General features: G+C 40.9%; 1 protein-coding gene across 3 annotated transcripts in view; it reads right to left on the bottom strand.

The window, feature by feature from the left end:
- LMCD1 (LIM and cysteine rich domains 1) overlaps positions 1-15,147 on the bottom strand; it is an 88,029-nt gene that overhangs the window by 29,737 nt on the left and 43,145 nt on the right. For all 3 annotated transcript variants that reach the window (XM_001374941.5, XM_007500143.3, XM_056804573.1), the window contains one exon: positions 6,396-6,651. In XM_001374941.5, the coding sequence (XP_001374978.3) occupies positions 6,396-6,651 (256 nt within the window). The remainder of the gene's footprint in view (positions 1-6,395; positions 6,652-15,147) is intronic.

The raw sequence follows: 15,147 nt of genomic DNA, 5'->3' as shown, positions 1-15,147 counted from the left end.
TATGCTTTATTTCTCCGAGATTCATTTTCCTCTTCTATAAAATAGGGGCATTAATTCAAAAGTACCTTTTAAATTCTAATATAAACACAGACCCTTATTTTATAGAATGGACTATCTCTGAGCCACATCATGGATCCAAAGCCACTTATCCTTAAACAAGGATCAGTTTTAGCCCACCTCCTTCCTGAAGCCTTCCCAGAGTGCTGCCATCTTTAGTGATTTGTTCCTTTCCTGAAATCTCTGGGCATTTTTTAAGATTGAAAGTCTCAGTGGTAGAAGAGTCCAATACTGAGAAGAGAAGGGGTGCTGTCAATCAGGCCACAAAAGTAAAACTTGGAATGGAGCTTGAATTCAGGGAAAGAGGTTGTTTTTTTTTATGGTGGGGGGTCCAAGTTTGGGTTTCATGACCCAATACTAATTATATTCTGATAACAGAAAGGTACTCTGGGGCAATGGAAAGAGTTCTGGCTCTGGAGTCATACTTCCTGGGATCAAATCCCAGCTTGGCCCCTAAAAATTTGTGGACTTAGGAAAGTCATTCAATGCCTTTAGACCTTAGTTTCTTCCACTATAAAATAAGGGGATTTGTGCAGTCCCTTCCATCTAAAAATCTAGGATTTTAGGACCCTGATTGGTTTGGGAATGCCACCCTTTGGTAGTGGGTGTGTTGCTGGCAGCTTATCAGGGTTGTGATAATAATTGTTTAACAACCAGCTTACTAAGTGGGGGGAGAGGATGGAAATGAACCCTAGACACACTTTAAAGTTTAATTTGCATGATTACATGTTCACCATTTTCCTCAAGCTTAAAAAATAACAAGATAAAAACTATTTATTTATACAATTATTTCATATATTGACTATAATAATTATTTACTCAGATAACATTGTTATAGATTAGGCCAAAGCAGGTCCTACTTTATAGCATTTATTAATTTCTGAGACATAAATGCTAATATTGAAAATATTGCCTATTCCTGTAATTGACTTAGATACTGACTATGAGTAGTGAGTGGCCCAGCAGCTGTTTTAGACCAAGCATTTCAAGTCAGGACCAGAGTGCCATTTTGAAAAAAATGATGGCCTATCTGTGGGCCTGTTCTTTGGATTCCTTATTTGTAAAATAAGCCCTTGCTCTAACTTACATTCTTTTGGGGGGGTGTTATGAAGGGCTGTGTGAGCATTGTTCAAAGGGGAGAGAAGAGGAGGGAAAAGAAGAGGGAAAGGGAGGAAGGGGAAAAGGAAGAGAGGGTAGCAAGGCAAGGGAAGACATGATCTTGCTCCCTGGGACAAGCTAGGGCCTGGATTGCTGAAATAGCAGAGCAAGAGGAGTGTGTCTTGCTTGTGACCCTTTAGAATGTTGCACCTGGAGGTTCTGACATCTGTTACTATATCTGTCCTGTGCTATTTAGAGTCCAAACATAAGGCAAGGCAAGGAATGTGTTATCAGATCTGGGCTTGTTTTTTCTTTTGCCTTTTAATTCATCCTAATTTCATGGCATCCTGACCTTGGTTTGGCTCAGTATTTTCCCATAGCATCATAAAAGCAGAGCTGAGTTCAGCAGTGAATTTGGTCTAGACTATGTTTAGAGAGGAAGCCTGGGAGTAGTAGACAGAGAGCTGGTCCCAGAGCTAGGAAGCTCTGGGTTCAATCCTTGCCTTTGGCACATGCTACCTCTGTGACCAATGAGTGATTTATCCTCTCACTGCAGTCAGTGCTCTCCCTTTCCCTCTGTCTCTCTGTCTCCCTGTCTCTGTCTCTCTGTCTCCCTGTCTCCCTGTCTCCCTGTCTCTCCTCTCTGTCTGTCTGTCTGTCTGTCTCTGTCTCTGTCTCTCCTCTCCTCTCTCTCTCATATCCCTAGTCACAGTGCTAATGAATATCTGACTCAGGACTTGAATCTCTGTTTTCTTAACTCCAAATCCAATGTTCTTTCCACCATGATATACTGCCCCTCTACTATGAGTCAGCTGCTACCATCAACGATCAAGCACTATTCAAGGACAATGATTTAAGACTATTTTTCCTCCCAGAACTCTCCTGGAGTATTTTATCTCTTTTATGCAGTCATGTTTCACATTCAATTATATTGTCACTTGTGCACTTGTCATCTCCCTTCTAGAGCATCAGCTCCTTCAAGGACCAAGTCTTGTATATTATTATTCTATCTCCCAAAGCACCTCACTCAGAGCAGGTACTTTGTAAGTGACAGTCACATTGTTGATGGGTGATAAGATGGTCTTTTGGGTGGAGGTGATGCTAGTGCCTGGGAAATAAGAACATATTGTGCTCAAGACCAGTTGGGACATGACATTTGGCTTGATAGATTAGAACTCAGTGTGAACGAGGCCCAGGTCATGAGATCAAATTTTCTGTGAATTAGTCAACCACAACCACTATGGTACCTTGAACCCTATCCAACTCTCTCTGGGGATTTGGGTGAGAGCATGATTGGATCCACCTTAACAGACTCTCATGAAGGGAAAAAATTCTCTTCGTTCTGTGGATGGTGGGTCAGGACTATTATATCGGAACCTTAGAATGCCAGACCTGAATCCTTAGAAAGAATATAGGTCAACTTCCTCATTTTGGAGAGGAAGTGGGGATCTAGAGAGGACAATTGATTGTCCAGGATTATGTAGTTGGTAAGGGGTTGATCAACCTAGGTCTTATGATTCATAGCCTGTGAGGAAGTTGACCTATATCTTTTTTTTTTTTTAAACCCTGACCTTCCGTCTTGGAGTCAATACTGTGTATTGGCTCCAAAGCAGAAGAGTGGTAAGGGCTAGGCAATGGGGGTCAAGTGACTTGCCCAGGGTCACAGAGCTGGGAAGTGGCTGAGGCCAGATTTGAACCTAGGACCTCCCATCTCTAGGCCTGGGACCTATATTCTTTCTAAGGATTCAGGCCTGGCATTCTAAGGTTCCAATATAATAGTCCTGTCCCACCATTCATTTCTGAGCACAACATTGGACTTAAAAGGCAAAAGAACAGTTGAGGACTCTTTCATGTGTTAAGTTAAAGAATCACCCATTTCCTTTCGGTCTTTTTAAAATGTATTTTCATTTTTTCAAAAATTCTAATCTTCCCTCTTAGAATGGATATTAAGCAGCAATTCTAAAGCAGAACAATTGGGGTTATATGACTTGTCCAGGGTCCTAGAGCTAGGAAGTATCTGAGGCCAGATCCAAACCCAGGATCTCCTGTCTCTATCTACTGCACTACCTAGCTTCCTCTATTTCACCTCAGTTTTTAGAGCTAATATTAAAGTTGAATTACTAATATTTGTATCATTAACAGAGAAACTGCTGGGTAACTCAAGGCAGTTCAGCCTGAGGCCTTAAGTAATGAATGAATTCAGATTTGCCCTAAAGGTCACTTTAAAGAGGAAACAAAAATGCAGTCCCAGATCCATTGGAGCCACTTGATAATTTACTGAGGGAAAATGGGCAATCTATGGGTCTGCAGACTTAACTGCTGAGTCATGACACTCAGCATGCTCAGACCATCAGTCATCAATAATGGTTTCAGCAGACACAAAGAAATGAATGAACCCTAGTTTACTTGAAAATGGGAAAGAAACCTGGAAGTACAAATTTAGAACATCGAGCTCCTTAGGCATGCTGAAGTGGAAAGAACATTGGGCTGGGAGTCCAAACACCTGGGTTCTAGCCTAGCTTTGCCAATAGCCAGCTGGACAAGCCTGAGTAACTTAAACAGGCTTTCTGAGCCTTGGTTTCCTCATTCATAAAATGAAAATTGAACTAGATGATTTCTAAAATCCTTTCCATCTTTAGTTTTCTATGACAATATCATCTGCTTAACCACTCAAGCTCTTTAGGGTCATCTATTTGGAACTCTGCTTTTGGTTCCCCAAAGCATGCTGGTATATGTGACCCAAGGACAAGAAATGGAACCAAACTCTTTCAAAAAAGCAGCTTGTTGAGAGTTAAGGTTAAATAAGAGAAATGAAAGAGAAGGTAGAAACATCTTCATTGGAGAAAATGACATTTAAAATTTAGAAAACAGAGGGAGGTTGTGTTTAAGAAAATTAGGAATCTTATAAATAGTCATAAAGGATGTTTCCAAAATGAAATATTCTTGTTAAAAAAAACTATCAAATTATATTTGTAAAGCTAGTTTGATTTCTATCTATGGGTGTATGTTTTTCTAAACTTTCTTGATATCTGTTGCTTTTGAAGAAATGCTTAATAGTCATAATTGGAAGGGGCAATTAAGTAATTTAGGCAGGCCTAGAGGGAGGCGGTCCTGGATTCAAATTTGACCTCAGACATTTCCTAACTATTGACTCTGGGCAAGTCACTTAACCCTCTTGCCTAGTAGGCAAGGCTCTTCTGTCATGGAACCAAAATACAGTACTGATTCTAAGATGAAACGTAAAGGTTTTAAAAAAAAAGTAAAAAAATAATTCTTAGCTGGTCCATTGGGAGAATATATTGTATTTTACCTTTGCAGCATTCCTAACATCTTTGCCAAAAATTCCTTTGCCTTTCTATACCTTCAGGGTTTCCTCACCAGAACTATGCCATCTCTGGATGAGGGCAAAATTAGTTTTTGTTTTTTCTGTTCTGAATCCAGCCTTCTTGGGTAGGGAAGGATTAGGAACCTGCATGTCCTCACAGAAATAAATGTATTTTCTCTTCTATGCACATTGATTCTGATTAGAAGGAAGCAATGGGTCCCTGAATCACAAGGTCTCAGATTCAAAAATGACCTCAGTTGCCATCTAGGTGAATTTGTGCCTGAACAAGAATCCTTTCTACCACATACGCAGCATGTGGTCATTGACATTTTTTCCATGGCGGTATATGGCCAGGGATATACAGAGATATCCTACTTCATAGGGAATGAGAAGAGGATGTGCCTGAGTTTTCACATAACAACCAAACTGCCACTATTGTAGCATCGAATTTATGAAACCCGAATATATAAACGAGCAGGACTGTAGAATCAGGGATTTGTAAGAGTTTGATTTTATTCATTTATTTAATTTGTAATTAATTGTAAATTAATTTAATTTGTAAGATTTAGTCCCATTCCCTCATTTTATAGAAGATATCATGGAAGACAAGAGAGGAAGTAGAGGGGTTCACCCAAGGTCTGTAGAGCACCCAGAGGAGAGCAATTGGAATGGCCAATGGCTTGGAGTCCATGACCTCTGGGTATCATGAAGAGAACTTGGTATATTTAGCATGGAGAGAAGAAGACTTGGGGTGAGGGGGCTGAATTGCCTTCAAGTATTTGAAAATCTGTCATATGGAAGGGGGGTTAGAATGCTTTCTATCTGACTCTAGAAGGAAGCAGAACTAAGAGCAATCACTTGAAGTTGTGAAGAGTCAAATTTAGACTTGCTGTTGGGTTGGAGAAGAAACAAAAAGCAAAGTCTCTTATCAGTTTTGTTCTTGGGCCATTTCATTTGTGTCCAACTCTTTGTGACCCTGTTTGGGGTTTTCTTAGCAGAGACACCAGAGTGGTTTGCCATTTCCTTCTCCAGCTCATTTTACAGATGAGGCAACTGAGGCAAACTAGGTGAAATGACTTGCTCAGGGTCTCACAGCTTAGAGTTATCTAAAAGTGAATTGGGCTGCCTCAAGAGGTGTGTGTGTGTGTGGGTGGAATCCCTCCTTTTGGAAATCTTCAAACAGAACCTGTGATTAATTTGTAGAGCAAGTTATGGTCAGTCTTTCTTATTTGTATGGTTTAGATTACAAAGGTGCTGAATTCCCATTCCCAAACCCTTCCATTCTCTTTCTAATAGCAAGTGGAAGATTAGAACTGAAGTGTAACCACCAGCCTGCTTCCTGATCTAGCCTAGCTCCCCTGACCTTCTAGGACAGTCTACCATGGGCCACATTGCCTCTCACTCTTACACTCCTTTAGCTGTCTAAATGTTGTATTTCTCCAAAAGAATGTAAACTTTTTGAGAACAGACACTGATGGATTCTGTCTTTTTATTTCCATCACCCAGCACAGTGCCTTACATAAGAGCAAATGTTTAATAAATATGTGTTGAATTGAATGAAATTCTTGACTTTTAAGGAAACGAATAGACAGTGAATCATAGGTGTCAGACTGGAAAGGACCTCAGAAACCACTCTGGAGGACCCTATCATTTTTCAAATGAGGAAACTGACATCTGGAGAGTTGTCCATTGTTATATAGCTGGTAACCAACAGAGATGGGATTTGAACCCCAGTCCTGTGTTCCTAGATGATGAATACCAAGAAATGTGTGGTATCCCTTGGGTACCATACTTGAACAGGAGAAAGGCATGATTTCAATGATGCTCTTTCCACTGTGTCCAGAAGGAACAGTTATTCAAATTCAGGGTCCCAGGAGATGAGTGCTTTCTCAAGGCTAGAGAGAGATGTCCTTACCAGTTTCTGAGTCAGTCCTGGAGGAGCCCATTCATACGTGATGGTATCAAAGGTGGGATCCTTCCCTGTTGCAATAGGATTGGTCATAATCATCCGGTTCCTTTTATAGATGCGGATGCCATCTCCCCCTTTGATTCGGGCCGTGAGGGTAGAATATTTGGAATCTGTCAGCAAGCGGCCAATTTTCCGATCATCTTCCATTTCAGAGCTCAGGCTGTGATCTCCATGGCTGCATTTACATGACTTGCATATTTTCCTGTGGGGAGTGGGGGGAGAGGATGATATGATAAGTGAGGTCATCCTTTGGCGAGGAGCACGACTGTGGTGGCATTTGCTCTTTTGAAAGCTCAAAGTTTCACTTTAGTCCCTTGGAAAGGTTAGTGTCAGGATCAGATTGGGACCCTAGACAAGGAGCCGCCTTTATGATTGAAAGCCTTATTTGGGAAAAGCCAGTATGGTATTTCTGCAAGGAATGTGCTGGTGATGTAAAATATGAGACAGATTTTTACTGCTTTCCCATGGGGAAGGGGAGAATGTCCCCCACCTTTCTTCCCCAGCCCCCCCAAAAGGCAGCTGATTTTTGTGTCCTGAAGTGACAGGGCAGGCTCATTCAGTAAAAGATGCTTCTAGGAGTTTCCCCCAAGATTTATGGGCCCCAAAACAACAGACACTTGTAAATTTGGCTATGCTAGTGCAATTTTGACAGAAGGCAGCTGTGAAGTTTCTTGGGGAAGAGTGGACAGCACCCAGAGGAAATGAAATCTATTAGAAGTCTGGAAGCTAAGCAGGAGATATTGGGCTGGATGAAGTCTGGCTTGATGGTGGGGAGGGACCTGAGGAATGTGTGTAAGTGAGCGTGTGTGTGTGTGTGTGTGTGTGTGTGCGTATGTGCGTGTGTGCGTGTGTGCATGTGTGCATGTGTATTTGTATGTGTGAAGAAGAGTCATTTGGTAACATTCAGATTCTGAGGCTTCCCTCAAACACCATGTACATTAGAATCTGGTTACTTTAAGGCATGCAGGCAAAATTTAGATATCTAGACAGGATCACTGTCTGATTTCAGGAAAATCATTCCTTTCCCTTTGAAAGGTTCACTGGATATATACTAAGTTTCCAGTGCCTTGTGAAGAGCTTGTTCAGTTAAGGGGAGCTCACTACTGATCGGTATCTGGACTTTGATGTGTTTTGTTCCTAACCGGGGCTGAGCCAGTTTACCCACTCCTTAGCCCACTGGGTAGCACTCCCCACTCTTGGAGGCTCGCCATATTAATGCTGAACTTAGTACAAACACCTAATCAGCAGAGCCCTCTGCATCCCAAGCTCAATGTGTGATCAGCTGCAGCCTCCCTCAATGGCTGGGATTTCAGGTGTGTACCACCTCAAGCCTGGCACATTTCATATTGATATCTCTCTTAGAGTATCTGGGTTTTTTTCATGTTAACAAAGAAGCAAAGGGCAACTCCCTCATTCAACTTCACATGTAGAAAAAATGGGTAGGAAAGAAGGGAGAAGGGAGACCCAAGGAGAGATAATGAAAACATGGAGGGATGGGAAGGAAACAGGGGAGATGGGTGGCACATAGGGAAGATGGCAGGAACACAGAGGAAATGGCAAGGAATCAGGGGAGATGGCAGGGACACAGGAGAGATGGCAGAGACATAGAGGGGATGACAGGGATATGGGCCAGAAGGAAATACATGCCATTTTTAGATTCAATTATTTTATGTAATAATTTTAAAGTATTATTATTATTTTATGTAATGGTTTTTTAAGCATTATTATTTTATATAATAGTTCTTCTTTTGGGACAGTTTCTAAATGAATGTTTCTTATTCTTTTAGAAAATTCTGCTCTGTGGCAGCTCCTTAGAAGGGGAAGCTCCTTTTGTTCCCATATTCTGTCTTAGGTGCCTTTTTTACATGAATAAAAAAGAAAGCTTAATTTTACCTTGTTTATAGCTATATTATAGAGAATTTTTAGGAGTTGGAAAGACCCCTGGAAAGCAACTAGTCCAACCATCTCACTTTACAGAGAAGGAAAATGGAGCCCAGAGAAAGCAAATGGATTGCCCAAAGTAGCCCAGCTAGGGGCAGACCTGGAACTAGGACCCAGGTCTCCTGACTCCCCATCTAAGGTTCTTGCCATTGCTCTATATGACCTCTCTTCTGAGTCTTCCTCAGGTTGGTAAATAACATTTTAGGTTATGCAAGTTTCATGTTGTAAGATATAACTACCATTGCTGAAGGCTTTGTTGGGCGAACATCACATGAATTTTAATTTATATAAGCCTGTTAGGAAATGGAGAGAATGTGAATTGAGCTTAGCAATTATATTTTATAGCATATTGTCTCATAATTCTAGGAAAGGCTTTGGATGCAGTGGAGGGACTTAGAGGAAGCTTGGCATAGTAGAAGCAAAATGAAATGGAGGAAATTGGTTTCTAGTTTTAACTTAGCCTCCTTGGTCCTCAGTTCCCTCGTGTAAAATAAAGGGTATTGGATTAGAGAATATCAATTGTCCTTCTTGTGGCTCTAATTCCATCACCTGGATGCTGGGCATCTCTTGCTCATCATCAATCCCCAACAAATTGTTTTCCTCACCTATCTAGTGTTAGTGGGTTTTGTAGTTCAATGACCCATTATCTAGAAGACATTTTGAAAATGAAAAATTCATTTAACTTTACAGACCCAGCTAGATTGTAATCTCCATTAGGTTGTAAGATCCTTGAGGGCAGAGACAATTTTTGCCTCTATTCCCAGTGCTTAGCACAGTGCCTGGCACAAAGTTGGAGCTTCAGAAATGTTTACTGAATTGATTTGAATTGTATTGAGTAGATCATCCCCATTTACATGATCTGATCTGACGGATACTGACAAGACTCTTCCTCTTCCTCTCCCCCATTCCTAGTTTATCCATCCCCTTTTTTACATGTGACCACCTTCTCTCAGGCCCTCATTACCTCTTGTATGGATAATGCAGGGTGCCCAAGGAGCAGACCCTGAGTTTTAGCTCGGTGTTTAGTGCATTGTAAGCAGTTTAAAATTGCAATAGCAAATGTATACACGAGTCTCCTCAAATTTTATGGAATTCACACTTGCAATCACATTAAGGATTTTTTGTGATAAGGAACAACATTATTATATGAGAAAAAATAAGGATGACTAATTTGAGGAAGTTTGGCATAGTAGGAAGGAAATGGAATGGAGAAAATTTGGTTCTAGTCTTGACTTAGTTTCTTTGGTCTTCAGTTTTCCTCATCTGTAAAATCAGAGTAGTTGGATTATTTCAAGAGTGTCCCATCAGGTCACTCTGCCTCTAGTCTTCCTTGTTTCCAGTATATCCTCTAAACAACTTGGAAATGAACATCACTGTAATACAGGTTTGACCATGTCAGTTCCTTGATCAAGAAACCTTAGTGGCCTCTATTGTCTCCAGGATAAAATATAAAGTCCTTTGATGGCATGCAAAGGTTTTCACAATCTGGCTGAAGCTGATCTTCCCAGATTAATTTCATTTTACTCTTCAAGAACTCTGCATTCCCATTAATCTGATCTAATTGATATTCAGCATATATAACATCAATCTCCTACCTCCGTGCCCTTCTTAGATTGTTTAAAATGCCTTGAAAATACTCCTACACTTCTATCTCTTGGCAGCTTCCTTCAAGACTCAGTTCAAGTATTGTCTCAGACTTGAGATTTTTCTTGAATTTCAGCTATTAGTTTCACCTCTTGGATATTACTGTTTATTTGTTCTCTCTCTCTCTCTCTCTCTCTCTCTCTCTCTCTCTCTCTTCTCGTTCTTCCTCTCTCTCTCTCTCTCTCTCTCTCTCTCTTTCTCTCTCCCTCTCCTCTTATTTAAATGGATTTTTAATATATATGTATTTATTTGATGTTCTTATCCTAGTTGACTATAAACTCCTTGATAGCTTGTCATATTGTTTGTCTCTTTGTACTCCCATCGCTTAGCCCAGTGCCTTAATGATACCTTGCATAGGGAGCATGGTGTAAGGTGTAGGAAGTCAGAACACTTGGGTTCTAGTCTTAAAGCTGCCATTCACTAGCTCTGTGAGTTTGGGCAAAGCACTTTATCTCTCCTGGCTTTAGTTTCCTCCCTTATAAAATGGGAATGGATTAGAAGGTCATCTCATTTCTCTCCCTCTCCAGCATCCTTGCATTTACTGTAGTTATCCAGAGCCTCTGACTGGCTAGAATTTCTTTTAAATAGTACTGTAAATATACAGCAGCAGCAGAGTTGGCCGAGGTAAGAAACTGTTCTTTATCATCAATGGTACGTTGATTTTCCAGAAAAAGAATGTAGGGAAACTGAATGATATTCAGGATTGTTTGCTCAAATTTAAATAAACCTAGAAACATTGCTGAGAAGTTTTTTATGCCAAGAATTGCCCCTAGGATTAGAGGCGTTAGAAGTCTACTGGACTAGAGAGTGTAAGTGACTTGTCTAGTTTTACACAGCCAGTAATTGTCAGAGGTGTAGAGTAGGTGGCAAGTGGTTAGAACTGAAAATGGGGGAGGTTCTGGGTTCAAATTTGACCTCAGACACTTCCTAGCTTGGTGACCCTGGGAAAGGCACTTAATCCCCATGGCCTTACCACTTTTTCGCCTTGGAACTGACACTTAGTACCTATTCTAAAATAGAATGTAAGGGATTCAAAAAGAAAGAAGTCTACCACAAGGAGGCATTAAAAGAAATGGATATTTTTTGGAATCACAACATAATTGCTACACAATCCTCATAGTATGTATGTGTGTGTTCCTGTTCTCTAATTTCTCTCCCTTTCCCTGTACCATCTGGAATTTTCTCCTTGCACTGACACGTAAACAAGTTTAAGGTATGTAGAAGGCTAAGGCTAGATTGGATTTAAGTGAAGGCTAAAATGAAATAAAATTAGAAATTCTCCTCATGCTCAGAAAATCCAAGCCCTTTTGACATACATACTATGAACTGTGTTTGCACTGAAGAAATCCCTCAGTACCGGACTCAGGAATCATATTTCCTTCTGAACTGGGAATTAACCTTTATAGCAAATTAGCTAGACTGAAAGCTCCATTCAGAGACCAGGAAATTTGAGGTTGCTCTGGACCAGCCCTCCCATTTTTCCATCACTTTGTGCTGTGGAAAGTCTGCTCCCAAACAACTGTCTTCTTTTCTGCCTTCATCTCCTCTCTGGACCTTCCCCAGGAGGCAGTTTTTCGTAGTGGATAGGGAAATAGACTTGGAGTCAGGAGGGCATGGGTTTGAATCCCACCTCTGACAATTACTGGCTGTGTAAAACTCGACAAGTCACTTACACTCTCTAGGCTTCTGCTTCTTCATCAGTAAAACTTGCGTGGGGTTGGATTCCATGGCCTCTGAGGTCTCTCCCCAGCTCTACATCGATGAATCTGTGACTGCCGTATTTCTGACTCACTTTGAAAAGCTAGAATGGCTACCAGTCTGTCACTGTAATGGGGAACTGATTTGTTGAATGCTTGCCTGGCGTGTAATCTCACTGGGTGACATCCATTTTTATAACTCAAGGCAGGAATAGACGGCATCATTGAAACCACAGTAAACCACATTATGCACTTTTTAATGTTTGCATATCCAAAAAATTAATATTAAGAATATGCTCTCTACCAAGCTCTGTGTTAGAGACTGGGGAAGATAAAAAGAAAACATCTTATTGCTGATGATCTAGAAGGAGTATTAAAGCAAATACACACAACCCATGGGGCCATGTTGGCAGAATAATGGTTATACACTTTGGCTGAAACATAAAGTATGTGAGAGGCTGTAGTGGGAAATAAGACTGAAAAAAACAAACAAATAATATTTATTAAATGTTTGCAATGTGCCAGGCACTGGGCTAGGTGGTAGGGATACAGAAAGATGCAAAAGAGGGGATGTAGGGGAGGAGAAAAGCACAAGCATGTATTAAGTGACTTCTGGATGCCTGGCATTGTCCTAAGTACTTTGCAAATATCTCATGAGATCTTCTCAATCACCTTGGGAAATAATGGCTATTTTTATTATTCCTACTTCACAGGTGAAGAAAATGAGATCAACAGAGGCTAAGTGACTTTCCCAGCAAATGTCTGAGGCTGGATTTAAACTTAAATCTTTCTGACTCCAGGCTCTGCTGTATCTACTTTGCTATTTAGCTGCCTTAGAGATGGAGAAAACCTTAAAGATTTCCTGGTCCACCCCTTTCATTTTACTATTTTATATTACTGGGAGGGAGATTATGACACATTGTAAAAATAACTAGATTTGGAATCAGAGGACTTGAGTTTGAATCTTGGTTCTGCTGCTAGTTAGTTTGTGACCTTGGATAATAAATCAGTCAACAAACATTTATTAAATGCCTATAATGTGCAAAAAAACTATGGTAGGTTCTGGGGACACAAGGCTAAAAATGAAAAAAAATTGATCTTCTCAAGGAGCTTACATCCTATCAGGAGATATAGCATCACATAAATAAGTATGCCAGAACAGAAATAAAATACAAGCTCATCTTGGGGATAGGGTAAGGCTTCATGGCAAGGTTGGTAGTCAAACTGAGCTCGGAAGGAAATAAGAGATTCTAAGAGGACGAGGTGGCTTTGAAGGGAGAGCATGGGGATGGCCACTTTGAAGGTACAAAAATAGAAACAGCCCAAAGACCAGTTTGGCTAGACCTCAAAGTGCAGGGTGAGGAGTAGTACATCATAAAAGGAGGCTAAAAGAGAGGCTGCAGCCAGCTTGTGAAATGCATCAAATGTTAAATTGAGGAGTTTGTATTTTTTGTCCCAGAAATAGCTCTGGAATTTCTGGACTCGGAAAGTGACATGGTCAAATCTGTTCAGTTCAGAGCATCCCCAGTAGCTATGAGGAACATGGATTGGAGCAGGGAAAGAGTGTTTGTTGAGTTGGGGAAACCAGTGAAAGAGGCTAGTAAACGTAACATCTCTGAATCTTAATTTGGTAGTTTATAAAACCAAGGGGGCAAGGTTGAGATAGAATCTGGATGAAATTCCGGGGGGTTTCTTTATGAATAGAATGGACATGATGCCATCTGTCTCAGCTACTTCACAAAAATCTGTTTTGAGAATAAACTGAGTTGAGACTATAGATCTGAAAGTCACTGTTTTACTCTAATAAATCCCATATTTCCAAAGACCTATGATTTCTTCAGTGTGGGTACAGAGGTAGATTCCAACCCTTCCACCATATGATCTTGGGAGATGGTTCCATTAAGTTATTGTGACTACCACTCTTAAAAAAAAATCAGACAAACAAATAAACCAAGCCTCTGCTTCATAGCTTTTCCTAATTTAGCTCGGTTGGTTCTCAAACAGTTGACATATGTTCGTTCTTGGCACATAATAATCATTTAATAAATGCTTGTAGAATTGAATCAAAACCCCAGTTTTATGCTCAAAAACTCGCTAACTCGGTAAGACCCTCCACTGGGGAATTCGTTCTTTGGCCTTCAAGCATCTAGGGTCACTTGTAGGCCATGAGGCACCAGGGAAGGGCTTTAGTGGAGACGTGCGTGTATCATGTATCACAATTATTTTTGTATGCTCCGAGAGCCCCTTGTCCAATGCGCTTACTCATCACATACCCCCTGATTAACAGCATAGCCCATATATATCGCATCAGTGTCAGTAAGGAAGGGCCCAGGGAGGGGGGAACAGAGTGTGTAAAAAAAAAATCACATCCTCCTTGCCATTACTATCTAGGTTCAAATAAATATTCAGGGCAACTTTGAAGAGAAAAACAAGTCACCAAAAGGGCAGTCAGAGAGGGTGAGAAGGGAAGAGGGAAGGGAAAATCCTTTTTGATCTCCCCTTTTGCCTTGGTGATTAGAGGTAGAGGCTGTTGTGGACTGAATGAATTTTAAGAGGCTCAGGTCTTTTTTTAGCCTTGGTGCTTTTGCCCAGGCTTTAGTCCATGCTCATGCCTGTGCCTGGAATGTTCTCCTTCTTCACCTCCACCTCTTAGAACCTCTAACTTCCTTCCAAAGAGAGCTCAGATGTCAGTTCTGATAGGTTTTCCCTATCCCTCTAGTCACTAGTAATCTTTCCCCACAAAAATTCCTTTGTATTTTCTCTGCATACACTTTGTAAATATATAATAGTTACCTGCATACTTGTTGGGACCCTTCCTCTGATCCCCCAACACACACACACACACACACACACACACACACACACACACACCCTCCACCAGAACAAAATCCCAGAAGGTATAAATGAATTTTTCATCTTTTCTAGAACAGTAATAGGAACTCAATAAATTCCTAATGAATTAAATGAATCTAGATGGATTTTTCCTTTTCTACACTGTTCCTCTGAGATTACATTCCATACGTATCTCTATGGAGTCTTAGCTGTTTGCGTTCTGTCTCTCCATTTGGAATGGGTGAACTCTTTGAGGCCAGGGACCCATGTGTTTGCCTTTCTTTGTTTCCCCAGACTTACACAGTTCCAGGAATGTAATAAGTACTTACTAGGATTGCTGACTGGTTGAGTAGCTTCTTCTAGGAATCACTACCCAAGGAAGGATGGTTGAAGCAGAACCATGGCCAAGGTGGGACAATAGAGTCATTGTCTAAGGGTGCTGAAATTTATGGGTCCTTGTTCAGGAATATCCCCCCAACCCCCTTTGGCCACTGCAGCCAATTTTTCAACAACATAGAAACTAGTTTCCAAGGGCATGCTTCTTTCGCCTGGTTGGCCCATTCTAGGGGAGCTCCTGGGTCCTA

This window comes from Monodelphis domestica, chromosome 7 (assembly GCF_027887165.1).
Source record: "Monodelphis domestica isolate mMonDom1 chromosome 7, mMonDom1.pri, whole genome shotgun sequence".
NCBI classification, from domain to species: Eukaryota; Metazoa; Chordata; class Mammalia; order Didelphimorphia; family Didelphidae; genus Monodelphis; species Monodelphis domestica.
The sequence above is the reverse complement of the archived record's forward strand: the minus strand, read 5'-3'. Positions and strand labels throughout refer to the sequence as shown.